Source organism: Tenrec ecaudatus, chromosome 13, assembly GCF_050624435.1.
Source record: "Tenrec ecaudatus isolate mTenEca1 chromosome 13, mTenEca1.hap1, whole genome shotgun sequence".
NCBI classification, from domain to species: domain Eukaryota; kingdom Metazoa; phylum Chordata; class Mammalia; order Afrosoricida; family Tenrecidae; genus Tenrec; species Tenrec ecaudatus.
The window spans coordinates 89,073,191-89,098,528 of record NC_134542.1 but is presented as its reverse complement, the minus strand read 5'-3'; the positions used below and the strand labels follow the sequence as shown (position 1 = coordinate 89,098,528).

Genomic DNA, 25,338 nt, shown 5'->3' with positions numbered 1-25,338 from the left:
GATCTGAAACAACTAAAAATTCTTTTTTTATCTTCATAGTGACTCTCTTCACAGTAGCCTTTGAAAAGCACAAATGTATCACCTAATTAATTAAAAATGACATTTTTTCTCTGGAAACAGATGGAATTAATATTGTCTGGCCTTTAGTACATCAAAAATAACTGTTAATAGAAATTACTACCACCACTTTGAAAAACTTGTTGGCTTTTAAGACTGCCAATTGGTTATATAAATAACATATTATAAAGAGAGGTTGTGAAACACATAAACTATAAAATGGGCAATATGCTAAAAAAAATGTCTGAAGTAATATCTCAAGTAGGATATGTTAATGTATTAGTCTGGGTAGTTTAGAGAAACAATCCACAGGAACTCATGTATAAAAGAGAATTTCATATAAAGGTTAAATGCACATCAAGAAAACATCCCAACCCAGTACTGCCCAAACCCACAAGTCCAACATTAACCCATATGTCCAACACCAATCCACAAAGACACACTATGATGTCAACTTCAGGAGGAAAGTCGAGTCAGTGAATGTGTAAGCACCTCAGCGCTGGCAGGGGTCTCCACATGGGTGCTCCAGCACCCAGGGCTGCATCAGGGTAGGTTCATGCAGCATCTCCTCAGCGATGTCTTTCAGAAGTGAGCCTTATCATCTGAAGCAGGGAACTGGCTAAGGCAGCTGCATCCTGGTCCGACCATCAGAAAGCAAGAGACCTGAGAACTAGAAAGGTGACGCTCACTGAGCCATTTATCCCTCCACCCTTCAGTTAACCCCACAAGTGTTTATTGGCCAGGTTAGCACAATAAACTCTAACTATCTCAGCTATATTCATACATATATATCAATTTGTTATTCAGCTTGTACCAGATCATGAAATAAATTCACTATTCTAATCTCAGAGCTCTAGTGGTATAGTGGTTGTGTGTTGGGCTGCTAACCACAAGGTCAGCAGATAGAAACCACCGGCTGCTCCTCAGGAGAAATACTAGATTTTCTATCTACATAAAGAATTACAGTGTTGGAAACTCACAGGGCAGTTCTACCCTGTCCTACAGGTCACTGTGAGTTAGCATTGACTCTATGTCAGTGCGTTAGTTTTTAGCTTATTCTAAAATTAATGTTATAAATATTCTCTGAAGTGGGCTTTAAAAAGTTCATGAGAAAAATCCATTATCTTTTCATTCCATTTTTTCACAAGCTTTTTTAAATCTCCTCACTTTGGTATTAAATTTGTGAAATGAATGAAAACCTCTGGTAAGTATAAAAATATATAACTTTGGACTATCTTCAATTTGTGGACTATCACCTCCAAATTCACCCTTTGTGCCCAGTCGGTGAAAATGAATATGATCCCATTATATATTCCCTTCAATCATGTCAGGATATGAAGCTTTCTCAGTAGAGAGGGCTGGAGACACACTGCAAGGAGAAAGAATCATGTTCCCTGCTTCCAGTGTGTCCACAGGGCTGGTTCCTCAGTAGATACTGTACCACACTTACCTCATCCAGTGCCCAAATCCTGTGCCCAACTTGTCCAGCACCTGGTCTCTGGCATGGACAGCTTCTCCAACATCAAAGTCACACAATATCCCCAATAATTTGGTCCAGAAGTTGCTACATCCTTGTGAAGTGGAAGTGCTTTTGAGAAAGATTGATGAAGGAAAAGAACACTCCTAAGGAGGGCGCTGTTGCAGAACTTTGTCTCTTCCACCAAAGTGGCAAGAACTTCGCTTTTGGGAGTCATCCAAATTAAAATGTTGACCTTGAGTCTTACGAGATAAACATTACCCGGCACTGAAGAAAAGTTATCAGAGGCACATTTTGTGCAAAAATAGATTTTTGCACCCAGACCAGAAGGAGTGGTATTATCAAGTGAAACAAAGAGTTCTTGTTGAAGAGGTCTCAGAAATGTTTTGTGTGTCCTGTGACTGTTATTATGCATTTACCTGATGTAAATAATTCTCAAGGGATGAGTATGGCAGGTACTGTCAACTTGAGGAAGGGGTGGAGTCTAGCCTGTCAATCAGGTCGCAGCTTGATGACTTCATTTGGAGGCATGACATATAGAAATAGCTTACTGGAGTCCAGACACACACTCTCCCTGCAAGACATTTTGTTGACAAGTCATGTGGACCTACACTAATGGAACCAGAGCCCTGGAACTGGAGGGGCCATGTGGAGACCCACACCAATACTGATATACTTCCACTGCCACTGGAGCCACAAGAGTTTCCACCCACTGGCCTGTGATCTTCCTGTATTCGGCATCATTGCATATATTGTGTGAGTGTGAAGAGGACTTTATAGACTGGTATCGGACATATGAGCTAATACCGGACTTAGACTTGATATGGACTGGGCTGGGATGTTTTCTGAATATACAATTACTCTTTATATAAAGCTCTTTCTTGTACACATGTGAGTGCCTCTAGATTTGTTTCTCTAGTTAACCTTGACTAGCGCATCTTTGGGAGCAAAAATTAATGTAAGACACTGTCTTATTTTCGGGGAAATGGGGTAAATGGGCTTAGGACATGCTTTCAAAGAAGACTCTGAAAGGACAATCCCCACCCAATGTTTTGAGTGCTCAGGACATTCGAAGGTGAAGATACTTGCCTAGGGCGCTGTTGACAGCTTGAAGAAAAAATGGAGCCCTTTGGCATTTTGAATTTTGAACTAGTGATTTGTGCCAGACGCTGGAAAAAAAATCTAGAGCCATGAAGAAACTTTCCTCTTTAGGACTGAATGCTAAAGAGAGCCTTTGGGCAGACTGAAATGTTTGCTAGGTGACCAGCTGGATCCATTTGTAGAGTAGAAGTGGGAGAAATGCAGCAATAAAGAGACAGTTGAGTCTGGCCACTGGCACCCATGGACCTGGTTTACAGAAACTAGAGGAGAAGACAAGAATGGGTTGGCAGGTCTGAATTTTATAGAGTTGTGTGCAACCTGAGCCTATGGCATCACCTAGCCCAAATGGGCTTGGGCTGTTGAGAATTTGTAATGGAGCCATGGTCTAAAGGCAAGGCAACTAATGTGCACCCTGGTGAGGCTAACTGAGGCAGCCTACATTGAGTTGACCAGAACCCAAGCAGATAAAGAGAAAATATTTGAGCCTGTGAACTGGTGCATATTGTTGCTGACCTTGTGGATGGCCTGTCCTAATTTGACTTTGCTTATGGATGTGGACTTCACAGGGTTCCAACTGGAATGAAGATTCTTCACATCAAAGAATATGATTGTCTCCTAGGAGCATGGGTTGATATAAATGGGCAGTATAGGAACTGGATACCCAAAATTGGGAGGATAAAGGCATGAAGTGATTGGCTTACAACTTTCGTAGGTGAAGAAATATATTCATAGGATTATAGTATTAAGGTGTAGGTGTTACTTAGCTGCAATTGTTAAGCATAGAATAGTGTGTTGCTCACTTATAGAATAATGCATTTAAATAAGGATGACACTTATTGAATTGTATGCATTTTAGTTTTTCCTATTAGGTACAGATATGATTTTATTAGTTTGTTTAAAATTATATATGGCTAAAGAACTGGGTAAAAGTATCGAGTTGATAAAGGGTAATCTGTAGTAGTTACATAATTTGCTGTCAACTTGAGACTATTAAAAGGGTGGAGTTTAGCCTCTCAATCAGGTCGCAGCTTGATGACCTCATTTGGAGGCGCTAAGGAAATAAATAGCTCACTGGAGGCAGGACACACACACTCCCTGCGAGACATTCCTACTGACAAGATACTTGGAGCTACACCAGAGTCCTGGAGGTGGAGAAGCCACATGGAAACCCCTGCCAGTGTTTAGATGCTTCCACTGTCCTGGATCCACAAGACTTCCCACCCATGGGTCTGTGATCTTCCTGCATGCGGCATCATTGCATGTATTGCTTGAGTCTGAAGAGGAATTCATGGGCAAATATTAAACTTACAAGTTATATTGAACTCATGGACTTGATCTCGACTGGGCTGGGATGGTTTGCTGATGCATTGCTTCTTCATACATAGCTCTCTCTTGTACACATGAGTGTTCATGAATTTGTTTCTCTAGTCAACCCAGACTAACACAACTACCTATTTCACTAATGATTCAATCTGCTACAGTCAGATGACACATCCTTGCTGGCTCAAACTGTAGAGTACTTCAAGCACTTACTGGTGAAAATCAAAGACTATAGGTGTATAGAGTACATTTTTTTTTTTTAGAAAAACAAGCAAACTCTTAGAGTACATTTCAATATAAAAGAAAAATCCTTAAGACTGGACCAATACGCAACACAAATGGAGAAAATATTAAAATTGTCAAGGGTTTCATTTTACTTGGATTCACAATCAACACTCTTGAGCTTACGGTCAAGAAATCTGAAAGCATAGTGTATTGGGCAAATCTTAAGGAAAGGACTTCTTTAAAGAGCTAAAGAGCAAAGGTACCATTTTTAGGACTAAGGTGCATGTGACTCAAGTCATGGCATTTTCAGTTGTCTCAAATGTATGCAAAAGCTGGAAAATCAATAAAGCAGATTGGAGAATTGACGCTTTTAAATTATGATGTTGATGAGGAATATTAAAATACCATGGACTGTTGAGAGAACGAGTCTGTTCTATGAAAAATACTGCCAGAATGGCCCTTAGAAATTAGGATGGTAAGATTGTGTCTCATGTATTCTGGACATGTTATCAGAAGGCAAAATGACATCATGCTTGATAAAGTAGAGGGGCAGTGGAAAAGAGGAGGACCCGCAACAAGATGGGTTGACACAGTGACTGCAACAACGGGCTCAAACATAGGAAAGGTCATGACATGAAACAGGACCAGGCAGTGTTTCGTGCTGGTGTACATAGGTCTGCTATGAATAGGAACTGAATCCGCACACTTAACAACACCATTGCTATGCACAGAAACCCCAGTGAGTGCAAATGGCTACGTGTTCAACTCTTTGCTGGAAAGTTGAAGGTTCGAATCCAATCAGAGCTGCCTCGTGAGCCATGTCTAGACATGTGCTTCTGAAAAGTCACATGGGACTGCTGGGAGTCAGAGTCAACTTGATGGCAACAAACAGCATTACTATCCAGAATCTTGCTCCTCAAATGCTATGACTTTAACTTTATAAATTCTAAATAAAGATGGCGAAAGGAAAAAAGGCACTACAGTTTCTTTCAAAATTCTTTTTTTATTTTCAAACCAACAGCTTTACATAATTTATTGTTAAACTTGATGTGAAAGCGAAAAAAAACAAGGAATAAACCAGATTATTTGCCAATAGAAGTTCAATTCATCAGATGGGGACAAAAGTCTTAATTCAACACATGATTTTAGCCTGAGAAAATGTGGCCATGCGTGCCATCCCTCAGGGGGCTCCTTACAGACCCAGCTTGGTTGTTCTCCAATGTCTTCTCTTGGAGTTGTACCTGATTTTATTACCAGTTTTCATTCGAATCCATTGGGGAATGGGCTGATTCTGCTTCTGTTTCTTGGCCAGGAATCTCTTGATCCTGAAAGTCTTATGAGATGACATGGTGAAGTCGGAGCAACACCACACTCGGGGTGGCGGAGAAACGGAGAGCTCAAAATTCTTTATAACATGAACCCAAACCTTTTGTACAAGCCTGGGCTAAATTAACAGCAGTGAAAATACTTTGTGGCCTGAAATCTCACCACAATGGGGTTTAGTACAGTTATGATTAAACAAACACATACCATGGAATCATAGTGACCCTATAGGACGGGGCAGAACTGCCCCTGTGGGTTTCCAAGACGGTAATCCGGCTCAAAACTACCTTCCAGCTGCACAGCATCTCAAGTGGCTTTTGCCTATTTAGATTCTAGAGTGAACACCTATGTTGTAAATGTTAAGAAATCACCAAGAGCAGGTAAACAATCACTCAAACTTCTAGTATGTTAGAATTGAGTCTACTTCTTTTTCTAATAACTTGGAGCTGCCGAGAAAACGAGATTTCTTCCAAGTTTAACTATTTGTTTTTATTTTGCTTCTTTTCAAAGTGCTATACCTCACAAATTCTTTGTCGTCAGACATCCTGGGCTAGTTCCAGCCCATTCGTGTGAGGTCTATAACTTTCAGAAGGTCTTTTAATGTCTCCAACTCCTACTTTCTTCTCCTGTAACCTAAAGAGAATCATTCCTACCATGAAAGTGGGTAGTGTGGATTAAATGAGAAGGTATGTGCAACGCCAGCAGGTACATGATGTGGTCCCAGTTCTGTTGAGGAAGGAACTGTTAACACTACTGTTGCTGAGATCTTATTAAGTAGCCTTTCATCCTGTTAATTTCCTTACCTGTTTTTTAAATAGGTAAGTGTCAGAGGAAGATCCTATCATGTCAATGTGGGTCCTGTAACAATTGACCAGCACTTTAGGGAACCTCAATTGCAGCTTCTCACATGCCAATCGGAGAGCCCTTTTCTCTTCTTTCTCCTTTCCGTCTAGAACCAATGTTTCTTTTCTAAGGTCTCGCTGAAGAGAATGTGCATATCCTTCCAGGAGCTGCTTTACCTGCTTTGCATTGTGTGGCTGCGACCCGCCCTGTGCATTTTTCAGACAAATTGTGGTGATGTCCCCATCCCCTGTCTCCTGACTTAGAACTTTGCACTCTTTCAATGTGCTTTCATAATACCTGCACTTGAATTTCAAGTAAAGGAACACATCTGTGTCGAGAACGAGTGTTTCTCCATTTCTGGTTGTCTCGGGTACTAAGGTCCTGAGTGACTCCGACGGGGCATGATTTCCCTGTCTGCTCCTTCGGGGGCTTGCTCTGCTGCACTTCTCTCCCTCACAGCTAGAAGGCGTTTTATTCCCTGGAAGGGCAGTGGCTTGTAACAACAACGATTCTCTGAGCTTCTTGAGAGCCAGAAATGATCCCTGAACAGAGATTCTTCCATTGGCTTCCAGAGGGCTAAAGCATAAAGTTGGGATTTTCTTTTTTAGGTCCCTTATCAGGTTTTCTAGAATAACTTGACTCTGAAAGATTGAAAGGTCAAGGATAGCATTTACAGCGCAGAAGACCTAAAAGTAAAGAGAGAGAGATTAAATGTGCACTGCCTAGTGAAGCAGATTACGGAAACATACTCCTTTCCTGCCGCTTTCCCCATCTCCGCAGAGCTCGCCCTAAACCAGACCCATTTGCCTCGCCCAAGTGTCCTGGCCCTGCACCATGGAAGCCCCTCAAAGGGAGGCCACAACCCCATCAAGGCCACATTGTTCAATCTGGCCTTTCACCACACACTCCAAAAAGGAGATAAGTCAATTGTGTGTGTGTGGTAGAGTGTTCTTTCAAAACAATATCTTATGTACTTCTACAGAGCCATAGAAAACATATACACTTGCTCTAAGGGCAAGAGGGTCCTTTCATGTTGGTCCTGAAGTAATCCCCAGCTTTGAAGTTCATCCCACGGCTCCACTGAAACATAGGTTCTTACACAATTTATAAACCAATGTCTTGAACTTAATTTTTCCTCTTATATTTCCTCTTAATATTTCTATGTGTTTGTTTGTTTGTTTCTTCTAATTATGTTCATTCTAGTGACTCTCTCCTCCCACCAAATAAAGTGTTAAGGTAGATACCAAACATCATCCAGGACAGTATCAAACCTCTCTGTCCCATTGAAGCAGTAAGGGGACCCAAAGGCCAGGCAACCACGGAGAATTTTCAAAATACAGGTTTAGCCTGTGTTACACGGGCTAGCAATGTTTGTGCAATAGAACAAAGGCTGTTTGTCTTCTTAAGTCAGGGGTCAAGAGGAAACAGCACACCTGCTTACCTGCTCGCTAAAGCCAGAGACCGTGAGTTGAGCACGAAATGTCTTCCTTTCTAGATGGTGCTTCGGCTTTCTGATGACATTGTCTGCAACTGAGCAGACCCATGTCTACCGTTAGAAGTCTTGGCGACAACATAGAGGGCTCGATTTACTATCGCCTAGCTTGTGGAAGAGATATTCACCCCTGCATTTTTCCATTTAAATAGCTTGCTTCCTCCCATCATAATACATTAAAGTCCATTTTATATGTAAATTGGCAAAAAATTGACTTGACACATGAAAGTCCATGTTGTATGCAAATGTGTGAAAATGGACTTCATACACGAAGCATTAATGTATTACATTTATATGTATATGTAAATATGTGAACATAGACTTCATACATAATTACATTTTATATGTAAATATTGTAAATTACTCAGACTTTTAAAAATTCACCTCCATGGCTGAATTCTCAGCCAAACAATAGACAGGTCTATAAAGGGAGCGATAACATAAGGGAGGTACACACAAGAATAATCAGTCATTTGAGGTTTAAAATAAAGAGCACTTACCTAGGGAAATAATTGCAAAGGATTAGGAAAGGAGAAATGCAAGCAGGAAGCACAGGGAGGAAGTGGGAAAGATACGCTACATTGTGTAGATTGCAATTAATGGAATTGTTGAATGGAAAACCGATCTGCTCTGAATAGCTTGACCCAATTTTACAATAAGTTGTGGTTCTTTTAAGTGCATAGTATATATGTCTATATCTATATTGTATGTATATATGTATACATGTATAGGTATATATCGATGCATAGTACATACATATGAAACTGATATCTAAATGTTAATCCCCACACTATTAGTTACTGCCATTCAGCGACTTCACCTTGAATCCAAGATGCCACAGGCTTGGTTTTCTTCTTCACTCACTGGCTGACTTCTCAATACCTTTTGTCGAGCCTCCTCTTTCCATTCTCTAGCAAGCCCCATGCCTCGGGCCTCACATCTCTTTGCTGACTTTTACCCACTCCCTATATGATCTCAATAGTTTCCATAGCTTCAGATACCATCACTACATCCATATCTTCCAAAATTCTATTTTTTAAAAAACATTTCTCCGGTCTGCCTACTAGACATCTCTACTTTACTGCCCTAATAGGTCATTGCCCCAAACTCAAGTCTCCACCATAATTCCTTTCCTAAACGCACTCCTCTCTACATCTTCCCTATTGCAGAATATGACATCTGGTCCCTGAGCAAATTCTAAATATCCTCGGTTCTCTTTCCCTGACCTGGCAGCATGCTAGTCAATGATTGGAACAGCCCCGATTCAACATGTAACTGCCAGAATGGTTGCCTAGAAAAAGATATCTTGTCAATCTTCTGATTAAATCCCTCCATTTCACTTAGAATGGAATCCAGAAAATTGGCCTTGACCTGTAAGTTACTGCCCAGCACAACTAGGCCGAGGTCTGTGTCCAATCACATCTCCTCTCTCTCTCCCTTGTTCATTGCATTTCATCCACACAGCCCTCCTGCCTGTTCTTTAAGGTGCATGCATGCTCCCATTTCCAGGCATCTTCCAGCTCTTCCCTCAGCCTCGAATGATCTCTCTCTCCCTCATATCTGCTCAAAAGTTACCCAAACAGAATTCCCTCCCCACCCCATGTAAAATAACACTCTATCACACGCTAACCATTAATTCCGCTCGATGTTTTTTCACAGCACTTACTACCATCCAACATACAACAAAGCATTTGTTTGCTTATCGGTTTTCTCTCTCCATCTGAAGGAGCCTTAGAAAAACAATGGTTAAGAGTTCAACTGCTACCTAAAGCATTGGTGGTCCAAACCCACCAGTCACTCTGTGAGCAAGATGCAGCAGTGAGCATGCGGAAACTACGGAGGGGGTTCTATTCCGTCCTGTAGGGTCACTGTGAGTAGGAATCGACTCAACAGCAATGGGTTGCTTCATGAAGGAGATGGTTTTGTCTATGTCGCTCACTACTGTATTCTAAAGGCCTAGAACGAGACACTTGGCAAACAAACACTCAATAAACATTTGTGAGTGTATGAATAAGGGGGTCCTCTCACATATCCACCTTCCCACCACCCCTGATGTGCATATCCACACTGAGCTATAACTGATGGTGGAAGGCAAATATACTAGGAGTCATAGCCTAATGGCTCTCTCTCCAGAACCTGCCTACTCCAGAAAGGGCTCCTTCTCTGCTCTTACTTTCACCTCAAAGAACCTGACTTGGGGTTCATCGTTCCCTATCACTCCATTCTGCTTGACACGCACAGGAAAGAGAGCTGAGCCCTCCGTAAGGTTGGACAGATAAGTGTGTCTTACAGACCAACGCTCCTCTTCTAGGTCAAGGTTGGAAGGTAGAAAACAGAATGGCTAGATCTCAGAGTCAAGCCATATTTCTACAACCTAGCTTTACTAGCAGCATAGCAGATACTCCATTGAAGTATCTATTTGAGCACTATTTCTTATTATTATTGACTTGAATAAATAAAACTGCCAAAGTAGATATCTCTTAATTGAGAGTTTATAGATACAGTATTGGGTTTTTGTGTGTGGGTGTTTTTGTCTTCAGTGTTTTTTACAAGTTTAAAAATATATCACCTTTATCCCAAAATAAAGAAGGATTCAAAATATGAACAGAAAAAAGTCTGGGAATTTTAGTCATAATACCTTCAACATGAAACATTTTGGCTCACATATATTCTTACTAATATAATATTATCTACTTTCATATTAAGAATACATTTTTAAACCTACTTATGATTTTTATCAATCCCAAGAATTATTTTAATAGAATGAATTTTTTTTAATTTCACCATAGAAGTATTCCTTAGATTGCAAAAATTCGATCTAGAAATACCTGCTTTTTCCTTGAATGTCACATATGCAACTCCCTTGGTTCTTGTTGGGTATATCACATTTTCAACATCTCCACCCTTAATCTGAGGATCTTGGAAGTAAATCTTCACTACCTTGGCCAATAATTGATCCTGCAAACAATCAACGGGAAGACCAGCAACAACAATTGTTCTTTCAGAAGCTTCAGACCTGTTAGCATTCGAAACTGATTCCTGTAAGAGAAATAGGATATGCTTCAAAAATGCAAACCTGTTGAATAAAGGGGACATCACATGGCAGTGAGAGAGACTCTCTTTTTTAACAAAGGTGCTGTTACACTGGTTCCAACAAACAAACAAAGCTCACTGCCAAGGAGTCAATTCTGACTCATACTGACCATTAAGGACAGGGTAGAACTGCCCTCAGGAGTTTCTGAGACTGTAACTGTTATGGGAGAAGAAAGCCTCATCTTTCTCCCGAAGAGCAGCTGGTGGTTTTGAACTGCCAACCTTGCAGTTGGCTACCCAACATATAACCACTACAGTACCAGAGCTCCCTATACACATGTAAAACAAAATCGAAGAGAAATCCTTGCTGCACACCATACACAATAAACTCTACATGAATTTGAGGGTTCAATGTAAAAAGTAAAATCTTTATTATTATTATTTTTTGAGGGGGAGAAATCTTTATTTTTATAAATGTAAAATGTTATTACATTTGTCTGGTTTTAGTAACATTTCAGTAGGGAGCCCCGGTGGCACAGTGTTAAGCACGTCACTGCTAACTGAAAGACTGGTGGTTCGAACCCACCCATTGGCTTTGGCCAAGAGAGATGCTACAATCTGCTCTCAGAAAAATGACAGCCAAGAAAACCCAATGGGACCGCTCCACTCAACGGCATGGGGCCACTATGAGTCAAAGTCAACTCAATGGCACCTAGCAAGAAAAATAACAGAAGAAGTCCCAAAGGAATGCTATAATACAAAACAGAATAAAAAGCGAACTAACCACAAAAATGCAGTGGTTTAGAGGTCGACATAGTTTCTTGGTTTCCAAAAACCCAAAACCAAACCCACTGCCATCGAGTTGAATCCTACTCACAAAGACTATATATATATATATTCTTATGTAAAATGAGAATGTACATCTTTCCAACAGGGGCAGCCTCATCATTTTCCTCCTGCAGAGCAGTTGGTAGGTTTAAACTGCTGACCCTGTGGTTGGCAGTCCAAGGTCCAGCTACTTATAGAAATAAACAAAGGGATAAAAGAGTGACGAAGCTGCAGCCCAGACTAAGCAAAACGGGGCCGCAGCAGAGAAGTGACGACCTGAATGGCAGAAGCTGAGTAATATGAAAAAGGGGACGTGAAAAAAGGGACCAAAAACAGAGATTTGTTGAAAGGCTACTGACAAAATCCCTGTTTCAGTTGACTCCCCACACTCCTCTAGGTATGTATGCAAACGTGCTGGCAGACATATGTACACATGCTAACTACCAAGACCACACTTTTCTGCCTTACGTTAGATTCTGACCTACAGCAACCCCAGAGCACAAGCAGAAATGTCCCTGTGGGTTTTCAAGACTAAAACTGGTTATGAGGATAGAAAGCCTCAGCATTATGCCACACTAACTACAATCAAAGTAAAATAATAAAATTTCAAATTAAAAGTTTGAGAATTATTTAGCTAAAAACAACGGAATGAACACCTAGGGAAACTCTGACTCCATAACATGGGTCCGGTCACAGCAAAGAATGAATCCCCATGTCTGGCACTTAAAGGGGACCCACTTTAAAAATCATAAACAACTAAGAAGCAGTATGCTTGTACTAAATTATGATTAGCCCTAGCGATTGGGTAAACGTCATTATATTGACCTAACAGGGACACACTATTAGGTCATGCTATAAGGTCTTCATTATTTACATAATATATTGAACTAAGGTGCACTTGGCCCAAACCATGCATGCCATTTGCCATCACCTCGTGTGCATATGAAAGTTGGGCTCTGAATAAAGCATGCTGAAGAAGACTCGCTGCATGTGAAGGACAGTGCTGGGCATGGACGCCAAAAGAACAAACAAACCTGTCACGGAAGACGTCAGCCAGAGTGCTCATGAGAAGCTAAGATGGCAAGACATCATGACACATACTTTGGCCATGTTGTCAGGAGAGACCATCATGCCTGATAAAGTCAGAGGTCAGCAAAAAGGGGGAAGATGTCAACAAGATGGACTGTCACCGTGGCTACAACACTAAGCTCAGATATCAGAACAACTGTAAGGCTGGCGCAGGACCGGGCAGCATTTCATACCCAGGGTCGCTATGAGCTGGAAAGAACTGAACAGCACTTACAACACTGGAATTTAATTTTTAGCATAAACTGGCTTTGTCTTCAAAATGCCATATTTAAGAGTAATTATATTAAAATGAAGACATTCCTTGTCCTCAAGCACCTTCCTAAGCACAGTCTGGATCAAAATTGGGGTACTAGGGCTCCTTGATCATAAGTCATACGCCGACGGAGGGGGTCAGAGGGCCCTGAGCCAAACTTGTCAACTTCTCTAACCTGCACTGGTGTATGTCTCTCAATCATGCACGCTGTCCAACTTCAGTTGTCCCTCCCACAACTGTGATGAATTTGTCTCTGCCAATCACCATGTGCGACAGTTTCCTTTGTTCTCCAGGTCCATTTAAGTGGCCACTGAGTGGCTGTAAATCTTTGAATATCACTGTGGCCTGGACGGTTTGGTTTTGCTTTTGTCCTGTTGTTGTCCTGTTTAAATGTAAAGGGAGCTCTATAAATTAAGATGGGTTTTTTTTTGTTGTTGCTGTTGTTTTTTAAGACAGGGCTTTGTAAAGAGTTACAGTCTCAGACACTTACAGGGGCAGCTCCACCCAGTCCTTTAGGGTCACTGTGAGTCAGTATTGACTCGATGGCAGAGGGTGAGTGAACGATAAATTAAAAAATAAAATGTAAGTACAAAGGCACAGTCAACAGAAGTGTGTGGGGGGGAGGAGTGGGAGATGAAAGGGGAAATCATCTAATTTGACATTACACGGAAAGTTTTAAGTACTAATTTCTAGTTGCAAAGATAACCCAAGCAAAAAATTACCAAACTGCTGCCATTGAATTGATTCTAACTTATAGCAACCCTATAGGACAGAGTAGAACAGCTCCTTGGGGGTTTTGAGACTGTAGATCTTTGGGGGAGCTTCATCTTTCTCCTAAGGAGCAACGATGGGGTTCAAACTTATGGTTAGTAACCCAAGGTCTAACCCACAGTGCCCTCTGAGCCCCTAAGGTAACCCATAATGTAATTAAAAACATTTGTATAGCTTTTAGGCTGGGGAGATGGTGCAGAAGTCAGAAGTTACATGAGTGGACGTCTCCTTTTTCAAAGCAAGAATTCAATCCCGGCTGAAGTTCACGACCAGCCCCAGGATATTTCCTCTCTCTCTCTCTCTCTCTCTCTCTCTCTCTCTCTCTCTCTCTCTCTCTCTCTCTCTCTCTCTCTCTCTGATATCTTTGGTACTTCAGCAGAAGCCAAAAAAAAATTAAGAAATGCCTTTTAAAACATAGTTTCCCAGTGGTGCATATGAAATGTTGGAGGTTCAAGTCCACCCTGAGTTATCAGAAGCAAGACCGACTCTCGAGTTATTGCAAAACTATGGAGTACGGGTTCTCCTGTGGGTGGCCGAGAGTTGGAGCTCATTCAATGGCAACTGCTTTGTGTGTGATTTTTTTTAGGGTAGCAGAAACATATTCACCACTCTGATTTCAATCTCAAAACCCAGCCCTTCTCCAACAGAGCTGCTGTTGGTTTCAAACTGCCAACTGAGCAGATCCCAACCCCATGCTTAACCACTATACCACCAGAGCATCTCAAACAGAGTCAGGCCATGGAGAAAGAAGTTGACAGTGGGAGGAATTTCTAGCACAAAGAAAGGTAAAGGGCCATTTCCCTTACCACTGCAGTTTCCCAGCACAAAGGAAGGTGAAGGGCAGAGAAGACACACCCCTATCACTTGCAGAGAAGTTGACCATGAAAGGGAGTGGGCAGAGAAAGATAGGTTATTCACAGCACCCCCACCAAGGTTAAATTGACTCTTGGTTTCAGACCTAGTGACAAAGGCACAGCATGCATTCTGAGGTGCAAGTACCTCACCTTTACAGGCAAGATATGTTGCTAAGAGAAGCCAACCAAGAGCAGAAGACCTGCCAGAAAGCCAGCCAATCATTTAAGGTCTACCATTTTCACTCCTACTGCCACTGAGTCAATTCCAACTCATAGTGACCCAGTAGAACAGTGTAGACCTATCCCTGTGGGTTGCTAAGACTATAACTCTGTACGGGAGTAAAAAGGCTCATCTTTCTCCCATGGAGTAGCTGGTGGTTTTGAACTGTTAACGTAAGGTTGGAAACCCAATGCAAACCCTATTATGCCACCATAAAAAAGTTGAATTTCCAGCCCAGAGCATCCTCAGAGTACCCTTTTAATAAACACACTTGTTCTGTTCAAATCTTTCTCAGACTCTGGGCTGAGTGCTGCCCCTCTGGGAATACCTTCTTGTGAACAGAACAAGAACCAAGAGGAGAGGAACTTGAAACCCTCAGCCGCCTCCCAGTGACAGTAGCAAAGCTGTTGCCAGTTCAAGTTGTGCAAGTGAATGTAGAGAGTCAAGAGGAGCAATCTCTGAAACCCAATAAATGGTACTGTTAGGTAGCTTAGCCTAGGGAATTGGGAAGTCCATTTACGCATGCCCAGGAGAGTCAGCATAGGACAAAGCTGTCGGATGAGCATTACACCTGGAGCAGCCCACCTGGGCCAGGTGACTGCAATTCAGCCAATGGCATCAACCTGGGGTCGTTCACCACGACTCCCCTGGGAACCCTTGAAAAAGCAGGGATCTGAAGGGAGAGGGGCTTGTCTTGCTTGGGCTGGTCTGGTCTTCTTCGTAGGAGGAGAGAGATCCTCGCATGACCTGAGGCAGCCTCTTCCAGGCCGCATGGTCAAAGGAATCCTAATGGGTGCCGCGTAAAACCTGAAACTTCTTCTCTCATTAAATCCACTTGGATCACAAGCCCGGCTTAAGCGTGAAATCTTTCTCGCGCAGAGCCAAGGACCCAGGCTGAAATCTAGTCCCGGAGAGAGAGACCTTACAGTACCTTTTCAAGTATAAACATTTTTAAAATCATTGTATTTGGGGCTCATACAACTCTTATCACAATCCATACATACATCAATTGTGTAAAGCACTCTTATACATTCATTGCCCTCATCATTCTCAAAATTTGCCTTCCGCTTGGGTTCCTGGTATCAGCTCCTTATTTTCCTTTTTTCCCTCCCCCTCCCTCCCCGCTACCCCCTTCCTCATGAACCCTTAATAATTTATAAATTATTATTTTATCTTATGTTACACTGCCCGGCGCCTCCCTTCATCTACTTTTCTGTTGCCCATCCCCTCAAATAAAAAAATGAATGAACAAATACCACATTAATAAAACTTGTTATCCTATGCCTACCATAAATCATAAATACAAGGCACACCCTTTGCCCTGGATTTCAGTTATAACACGCAAACTTACTGAGCATTTATTACAAGTGGGGCACTAGGAAAAGCCTCGGATTACAGACAAAACAAAACAAAGTCTGTGCCTTATAGAAGAGAGGCAGAAGAAAATAAATCATTTTAACACAATTTGAGAGTCACAGAAGAGAGTGGCCTCTTTGTGGGCAGGTGGAAGTACAACAATGTGAGAACCTTTCACAGTAAAATGCTAAGCTATACAGTCCGCGCACATCCCATCCAAGATTAGGAAGCAAGTCCTCAAGGAAGCCTTCATGAAAGAGAACTTGCAAAAGCTCAAGCTGAATTTGGGAGGGCAGGGAGATGAAGCAAAGCATTTGCAAAACAAACAAACAGCTATCCAGTGTCTGCACGGCCTATACAAAGGAACAGAGTGGGGTATAACATTGGCTCATGTTAGATGTATATACGATAGTGTTTCCTAAATATAAAACTCATCATAACCTATGATTTATTGGTAGAGAGACACTAATTCTATAAATAGGGGAAAACCAATTTCTTTCATTATTCACAACCAACTAGATTGAATAACGAAACAGTAAAAAGTGCATCTGTATTCTTACATTCTAGACCCAAGTGGTAGTTGTCTTATATTCCCCCATACAAGACGCAAAAAACCACAGGACACCCTTCAGCTCTTCGAGTCAGACTTCAGAGATTGTCTTGATGTACCACTCTCTGACGCCTTCTTCTAAGAGCCCACATCAGCATCGACTGAATGGCCAGTGAATTTTTATGTTGATCAGTATCAAAGAAAAACTTAATTCAATCAACTTGCATTCGGAAAATCTGAGTCTACCTAGATGCGCTCGTGAATATAATGCCACATTTCTATATTCAAGTGAAAGGTAGCTCGATTTAGGAACAAGTGGTGTTGTCTCCCCAAGGCCTACACAGGTCCACATAGAGGCAGCAGTTGGACACCGCTGGGGAAATCCAGGACTGAGCATGCACAGACTAGGTCCCCCTAGTAGGCCCAGGTAAAAGCACTACGTTGGGCACACCCGCCTTAGGGATATCACACAGGTGGGCCTGAACTCAGCCAATGAGATCAACCAACGAAGGCTCAACCATACTTCCCCAGCTAGCCGTGTTAAATACCCTGCAGGAAGGCCAGGCCTCTCTTTAATTCTGCTCCTGTCCAGCATGGCAGGCAGAAAATGGAGAATCTCTCCCAGATCTCTTTCCCACGTTCAGGCAGGACACATGCCCACCCCAGGCCTACTTGGGGCCCACATGAGCTTGGGCTGTGGGCCTCTTGGACCCCAGGGACTCCCCAGTTCCTCACTGTGGGTGTTCTTTCCCACATGTGTGTTTTTGTTCCCAGTTGTGAACCCCAGCACATTCCACGCGGCTTGGCACACTTTCCAGAAATAGTGTGTATGCTTTTGAGGCTGCGAAACCCCAAACAGTTCCTTTCCTTCATAAAAGCTCACTTACATTGCAAAAATGCTTCTGCGATGTGAATTCTTTCAGAGCTATGTACTGAGAACTGAGGCTTACCCCCCTCCAGAAACCTAACGCAGGGTCTAAATATAATGTGGAGCCCTGGTGGAGTAGTGGTTATGGGCTGAACTCCTAATCATCAGGTCAGCAGTTTGAAACCACTTTAAGTTGATTTTTACTCCCATAAAAAGTGACAATGGCAGTTGTACTCTGGCCTATAGGGTTGCTGTAGATCAGAATGGACTTGACGGCAGTGAGTTTTTTAAACAATTGGGGTGGGAGGCAATGTCAGGGAATGTAATTTATCTTTGAAATCAAAAGAATTTCTTCTGTGCCAATTATTTTTTAATATTGAACAATAAAGATATGGTTAAGTTTTGTAAGGATTCGTACATTTTTAAGAGTAGTCTAAAGAATACTTTTACTATGTTTTATATATTTAAAGATTTCCCCTGCGTCAGTGATATATCTTTAAAGATATTTTATCATGATCCAAAAGTTTAAAAATTAATCATTTTAGTGCATTTTGTAAGCATAGCTAACCCTTAGCCATAAAAAGAAATAATAACATGAGCCATTCTAATTATGTTTCTCTTTTTCCCAGAGCAGTTATTTTTTCTTTTTTTTTAAATTACTTTTATTGGGGGCTCTTACATCGCTTATCACAATCCATATATTCCTCCATTGTGTCAAGCACATTTGCACATATGCCGCCATCATCATTTTCAAAGTATTCTCTTCCTACTTGAGCCCCTGATATCAGCTCCCCATTTTCCCCCTCCCTCCCCTGCCGCCTTCCTTCACAAACCCTTGATAAGTTATAGATTATTTTTTCCATATTTTGCAATGTCCTCCTTCACCCCTCACCCATTTTTCCATTATTCATCCCCCTGGGATGGGGTTCTAGATTGATCCTTGTGATCTATTCTCCCTTTGTCCCCCCACCCTCTAATCCTCCTGGTATCTCTGCTCTCCTTGTTGGCCCTCCGGGATTTATCTATCCTGGATTCTCTGTGTTGCTGGCTCTTATCTGCAGCAGTGTGCATGCTCTGGTCTAATCCGATATGTAACATAGAATTCAAGTCATGATAGTGGGGTGAAGGAAGCACCAAAGAACTAGAGGAAAGTTGCATGTTTCATGGGTGTTATACTGCGCCCTGACTGGCTCATCTTTCCCTGTGACCCCTCTGTGAGGTGATGTCCAATTGTCTACAGATGGGCATTGGGTCTTCACTCCAAGCCCCTCCGCCATTCACCTTGGGTATGGTTTTATTCTGGGTTGTAGAAGCCTGATACCTGATCCCATTGACACCTCATGATTACACAGGCTGGTGTGCTTCCCGGTGGGCTTTGTTGCTTCTCAGCTAGATACCCACTTCTTTATCTTCAAGCCTCTAAGACCCCAGATGCTATATCTTTTGATAGCCCTGCACCATTGGATTTCTTCACCACATTTGCTTATGCATCCATTTTGGCTTCAGCGACCGCATCAGGAAGGTGAGCATCACAGAATGCCGGATTGTTAGAACAAAGTGTTCTTGTGTTGGCAGTACTTGAGTTGAGGCCCAGCGTCCATCGAGCAGTTTATTTTCAATGAGGATGTCTTCAGAGGCTTTTGCTAAAAAAAAGCACACTTGCATTTCCCAACTGCTCTCGCATTTCCGGGGATACGGAGCAGCATTTTTTGTGGTTGTAGTTGCTAGATGTCATCAGATGGGCCCCGCATTTCAGAGCGGGGATAAAGGCCTTGCCACTGCTTTGAAGAATCAAGTGGAAACACCACGGAAGACTAAATCTTGAACTTGCTGCCCTGGTCTCCCTAAGCCAGCACAAATGGAGCAAACACGGGGCCACAAAGGAGAACTCACACTGACACTGACAGCAGACAACAAGATTCCTTCCTGGTTTACGTGCTTGCCTCCAATCCCTTCCCACCGGCCCTTTTCAGTGGAGGCGGTGGCCCCCAGTTTCTCGTTCATTTTCGTCCCTCACCCTCCCCTACAGCGAGGGAGAACGGAAAAACCCGGCCACAGCTCAGTCGCCAGGACCAGGGGGTGCTGGATGCGGGGCCTGGCAGCCTGCCTTCTGCCCCTTTGGAGCTGCGGGGGCTCCTCCCAGGGCCTGATCTTGTCCGACAGGCCAGTCATTAAACTAAGAGCAGGAACAGAAAGGTAAACCGAGGCTTGCTCGCTGCGGGGGCCGGTGCCCCGCAGCCTGGGCGCCCCTCCGCGCGCAGCCCCTCTCGCCAGCGCCCTCGCCCGCTCCCGCCCGCCTCCGCGCCCTGGTGGGGGGCACGGGATGGCATGCAATCGCAAAACCCCAACAACCCCAAACTTGCCATGACCACGGAGGGACCGGGAGCCCGAACCGAGCAGAATTCTGTTTCGGTTTCGGTTTTTTTGTTTCCCGCTCCCTGGGAGACCGCCCAGCCCTCCCACCCACCGGGACCGTGAGCGAGTTTGCCAACTTCTGAAACCCGGACGGAGGGAAGCCGGAAGGATTCGCCCCCTGGGGCTCCCGATTCTACGGGTGCTGGTCGGCCCTGTGCTCAGGTACCACCTGAATCCAACTGCCTGTGCCCTTTTTCCTCCCCAGCGTCTCTCTCCCACCCCCACCGTCGCCTTCTCCCCCAGTTCGCTGCCTGCCCAGCCCTGCCCATGTGGCCCTCCCCTAATGAAAAGCGCAAGGTCCTTCCCAACCAATAACATAGCTCACGACCTTGTCCACGCCATGTTTGGATCCCAGAGGCTGGCACCCAAGGGGCACAAGGACCCCCTAACTTCAAAGTCAGAAAAGCATAAAGGGAAAAAAGGCAAACGGCTGGCCATAAATCAAGAAGCCAAACCCCACTCCTAAGAAATGCATATTGACGTAACAAGATGTCATTTTCCCATCCTCCTTGTTGCCGGGTGCCCTGAGCACAACAAAAGGAAACTGCGGGGTCCATCCTCACAATCGTGCCTAGGCTGGAGGCCATGGATTCGTCGCCCTGAAGGACACTTCTCAGCGCTGGCTGGCTGACCCTCCTCCAGGTCTCTGAGTGTCCCCACAACAGGAAGGGGAGGCAGAGAAAGAATGTCCCCCACAGAGGAAGAGAGGAGTTCCCAGAACCCTCATGGGACTGCCACACCCACAAGGAGACATCATCTGGCTGTGCCCTGATGAACAGGCTAGACTGCAACCCTGCACTTACTTATCAAGGCGACATGAAATGATGTAACTACTACATAGACTCCGTCCTATAGGGTTGCCAGCAGTAATAGACTTGATGGCAGTGAGTTGAATTTTATATGTGAATCCCAAATTTGGATTTTCTTCTGCAGATTCTTATAGCAAACTGCCCATTTAATCGCCTGAGAGCATGTGAAATGTAACATGACCAAGTAGAAACCTCTCCTTCCACCCTTATCTTCACCCTCAGTAACTGGGGAGAACTGCAGCACCTACCTATCCAGGGGTATCCCTAGGTGATGCAAACAGTTAAAGGTGGTTGTTAAAAGAGAGATGAGATGGGGGTCCACTAAGAGGTGCTTTAGAAGAAAGATTGGCAAGGTCTCCCTCCAAAAAATTAGCCACTGAAAACCACAGAGCAGTTTGACTGACACTCGTGAGGGTGCCGTGAGTCAAGATCGACTGCACAGCAAGAGCTGTGGCTTTCACCTGTCCCCCAGCTCACGCTCAAGGCGCAGCTGTGTTCCTTGATTGCTGTTTTCTTCATCTAATCCATTAGAATTTCTGGTCACCTGGAGTTTTTCCAAAACCCGCCAGCTGCTGCAGTCCCCTTCCTCTCTGATTCCCCTTCCAGCTACTCATGGTAACAAACCTGGAATGATCGATTAAAAATGAAAATAGAGCTTGATCTCTGTTTAGGTACCTCCTTGCTTTCAGGTTACACTTCAAGTACAATTCCGATTCCTCCCCAAATGGCCCGGATCTGCTCTTAACACAGTGCTGTTCTCACTTCTTCTGCCCTGGCCGCACAACAAGCCCCGCCTCCCCCCAGGCTGAGCGTTTTCCATGGCCTTTGTGAAAAGTCTGCCTAAACAGCTTCACCTCTGTTCTTCACTTGACTAGCTCCTTGATGTCATCAGGCTTTTAACTCAAGTGGCTCACTCCTCAAAGATGCTGTCTCTATTACCCAATCTGACTCCTGATTGTTATTCCATCACCTGTTTAAGAACCTTCGTAGATTTCTAAAGAATATCTCATTCAGCTCTTTGTTCATGTTGAAGGTCCAGTAACGCATTGTGAATGTTAGTCCCCTTAGAAGCTGGACCCTGATCGGGGACATCATAATGGCCTCATGCGGATGGTCTCCTTCAGCTGAACGATTTGTCTTTTATCTTGCAATGGTTCTGTTGGAAGATTCACTGTCATCCAGTCAATTCCAACCCATAGCAACCCCTTAGAACTGAGTAGCATGGCTTGCTAGGGCTGCTGAGACTATAGAGCTTTATGGGAATAAACGGAGTGGCTGGTGGGATTGAACCACCAACCTTATAGTGAGCAGCCCAACACGTAAACACAGAGCTCCCTACAGCTTAACGTAGAAAGAGGTCTCTGTAAAACATACTTTAATTTGGGATCAAATCTATAAATAAATAATCTAGTATTTTAAAAATAACAACATACAAATAAATAACAACATAAAAGGAAGACAGACCTTAGCTGTTATGTTTATTGGTATAATCCCAGTTCTTAAAACATAGTAGGATCCCAATTACTTGTAGGTGAAATAATGTGGACCCATGTAGAAACAGAGTTCAAAGAAAAGAGTAGACTAGGGCAATGAATGTACAAATGTGCTTTACATACACATTGATGTACGTATGGATTGAGATAAGAGTTGTATGAGCCCCCAATAAAATGACTAAAAAAGGAGAAAGAATATTGTTATTCTAATTTTATAGAATATTAAGAGTCTGGATGGTCCAAGCAGTCTGTGATCGGTTGTGAATCTTGTACTGGCAGTTGAACCAATATTAGAGATTAAATTCTGAGCACTAAGTTTGTGGCAGGTTATAGTTTATACAGGGAGTCCTAAATCAACTTTTGATGCTCCTCATAGAACCAGCCTCGATTGAATTGCTCCTGAACCCTAAACAGCTCTTTGAAAAGCTTTGTCCTCAGGCAGAGTGTATTTGAAAAGGGGTGACAGCATTCCCTGGGCAGCCCAAACTCAGTACCATCGAGTCAGTTTTGGCACCCAGTGCATCCCTGTGGGTTCCCGAGCCTGTAGTTGTTTATCAGACTGGAAAGTACCATCTTTCTCCCGAGGAGTGGCTGGTGATTTCCAACTGCTGACCTTGAGGCTCACAGCCCAATGCACACCATTACACCACCAGGGATTCTGGGTTGGTCTGGGTAGACTAGAGAAACAAATTCATAAACACACATATGTATGTAAGGGAGAGGTTTATGTACAAGAGGAATTGAACACTGAGAAAACATCCCAACCCAGTCCAGTCCAAGGCCATAAGTCTGATATTAGCCCATATATCCAATACCAATCTATAAAGTCCTCTTCAGACTCACAAAGCACATGCAATGAAGCCAAATGCAGGATGATCCCAAGCCAGTGGGTAGAAAGTCTTTGGATCCAGTGGCGTTGTAAGCATCTCAGCGCTGGCAGGGGTCTCTCCGTGGCTTCTCCAGCTTCAGAGGTCTGGTTACATCAGAGTAGGTGCATGTGGCCTCAGGAATGCCTCGCAAGAAGTCAGCCTTGTCAGTAGAGAGCCTCCAAGGGAGTGACAGTGAGAGAGAAGTGTCTTCCGCCTCCAAGGAGGAAGTACCAGATTTCCCAGAATTCTCAGGAGTAGGCCATGCCCACACAGAAGTCTCATTGGCTATGATCTGAATGACAAGCTAGATTCCACCCCTACACTCTTAATCCTCAAATTAACCAACAATTATATATCTATCACAGCTTTTTTAATGCTATCCCAGGAAGGGGAAGGAGAGAGGATGGGAGAACGGAGAACCGATTGCTAAATGCATGTTAATATGTATTTCATTCTATTGACTGGCTCTTCAAGAAATATGCTATTTGAATAAATACAGATGTTCTTTTCCAAAGAGAATTTTACTTTCTCTGAGGCCACTGAGTCAATTCCAACTTCATGATTCATTTTCAGAAATTGAACACCAGGTCTTCCTTTCAAACTACCTCTGCGTGGCCTGAAAGCACCAATCTTCTGGCCAGCAGCCGAGCCACCTTTTCTGATACCAAGCTCACAGCCATCTAATTGATTCCACTCTCAGCAACGCTAGAGTGCAAAGAACTGCTCTGGGGCGTTTTGGAGCCTGTAAACCTGTACAGGAGCAGACAGCCTCGTCTTAATCTCACCAAGCAGTTGGTAGGCTTAAGCCACCAATCTTGTGGCCAGTGCTTAACTCACTGCTAGAAACCACACACCTTATGTTATAAGGTTTCTGTAAGACAGTAACAATGGGGGGTGTGGAGGGCAGGTAGAAGGAGTCCTAGTAGTGTAGTAGGCTGTGGACCTCAGTCAGCAGTTCAAAACCAGTTCAACAGGAGAAAGATGAAGCTTTCTCCGAAACCCACAGGGGCAGTTCTTCCATTCTTATGGGTCACCACGATCAGAATTGACTCCATGGTAAGGAAGGTTTTTTTGTGTTTGCCTGTTTGTTTTAAGGAGCAGGAAAAAGGAACTTGGGTGAAGTGCTGGGCTGGTGGAAGGTGAACTCTTGGGAGGGTTGATTGGTGGGTATGGTGGTTACATAATCTGGTGTCAATTTGGGACTTGAAAAGATTAAGAGTGAAGGGGTAAAGTCTATTCTGTCAGTCGGGTCATAGCCAATGAGGTCTCTGTGTGGGCATGGCTTTCTCCTGAGAATTCTGATATTTCCTCCTTGGAGACAGGAGACACACTCTCTCTCTGCTGAAGAGATGCCACATGGACTTACCTGATGCAGCCCTGGGAGCTGGAGAAGCCGCATAGAGAACCCTGCCAGTACTAGGATGCCACGGGATCCAAAGACTTTCTACCCACTGACCTGTGATCATCTTGCAATTGGCATCATTGCATGTGTTTTGTGAGTCTGAAAAGGACTTTATAGATTGGTATCAGACATATGGGCTAATATCGGATTTATGGGCTTGATCTGGACTGGGCTAGAACATTTTCTCAATCAATATTCAATTGCTCTTGTACATAAACCTCTTTCTCATATACATGAGTGTCTATGAATTTGTTTCACTAGTCGTCGCAAACTATAACAGTGGTTTAAACTGGAAAATACAAAGTTGATCTGAAATGTAAACTCCCACCTAATTATATATTTTTCAAATTATTTTAAAAGAAATAAATATTTAAAAAACTAAGCCCTAGAGGAAAAGCCCTGGTGGTATAGTGGTTACTCATTGGGCTGTGATCTGCATGGTCGGCAGTTCTAAACCACGAGCAGCTCCTCAGAGAATGACTGGGCTTTCTACTCCCATAAAAACTTATAGTCTTGGAAACTCACAGCAGGTTGCATTGATTCAGCACTGACTGGATAGCAGTGAGTCTGGTTTTAGTTTTTTTTAAGCCCAAAGGTGAATAAATCTCTTTAAAAAATATTTTTCTATTGTAGATTAAGTGGATGTTCACATTTCAGATTGTTAACTTTTTATTCACCAGTTTAAATCTC

At 43.2% G+C, this 25,338-nt stretch overlaps 1 protein-coding gene across 2 annotated transcripts; it reads right to left on the bottom strand.

Annotated features, from left to right (window-relative positions):
• Positions 1-5,207: 5,207 nt before the first annotated feature.
• On the bottom strand, positions 5,208-20,722 carry RBM43 (RNA binding motif protein 43). Of its 2 annotated transcripts, none has more exons than XM_075529806.1 (4): positions 20,639-20,722; positions 10,667-10,877; positions 7,788-7,876; positions 5,208-7,032 (listed from the first exon to the last, which is right to left on the bottom strand). In XM_075529806.1, exons 1-4 carry the CDS (start codon positions 20,660-20,662, stop codon positions 6,286-6,288), a joined length of 1,071 nt encoding a protein of 356 aa, XP_075385921.1. In that variant the 5' UTR covers positions 20,663-20,722; the 3' UTR covers positions 5,208-6,285. The 2 variants fall into 2 exon arrangements, with proteins under 2 accessions (XP_075385921.1, XP_075385922.1); XM_075529807.1 differs by lacking the exon at positions 20,639-20,722 and adding an exon at positions 20,024-20,079.
• Positions 20,723-25,338: the final 4,616 nt, after the last annotated feature.

Excerpts from the sequence above, each read along its gene's own strand:
- RBM43 (XM_075529806.1), bottom strand. The coding sequence starts at position 20,662 with ATGGCCTCCAGCCTAGGCACGATT. Across the intron at positions 10,878-20,638 it reads CCTCCAGCCTAGGCACGATT|GAATCAGTTTCGAATGCTAA; the intron begins GTGAGGATGGAC and ends TTTCTCTTACAG. Across the intron at positions 7,033-7,787 it reads TCTCTGGCTTTAGCGAGCAG|GTCTTCTGCGCTGTAAATGC; the intron begins GTAAGCAGGTGT and ends CTTTACTTTTAG.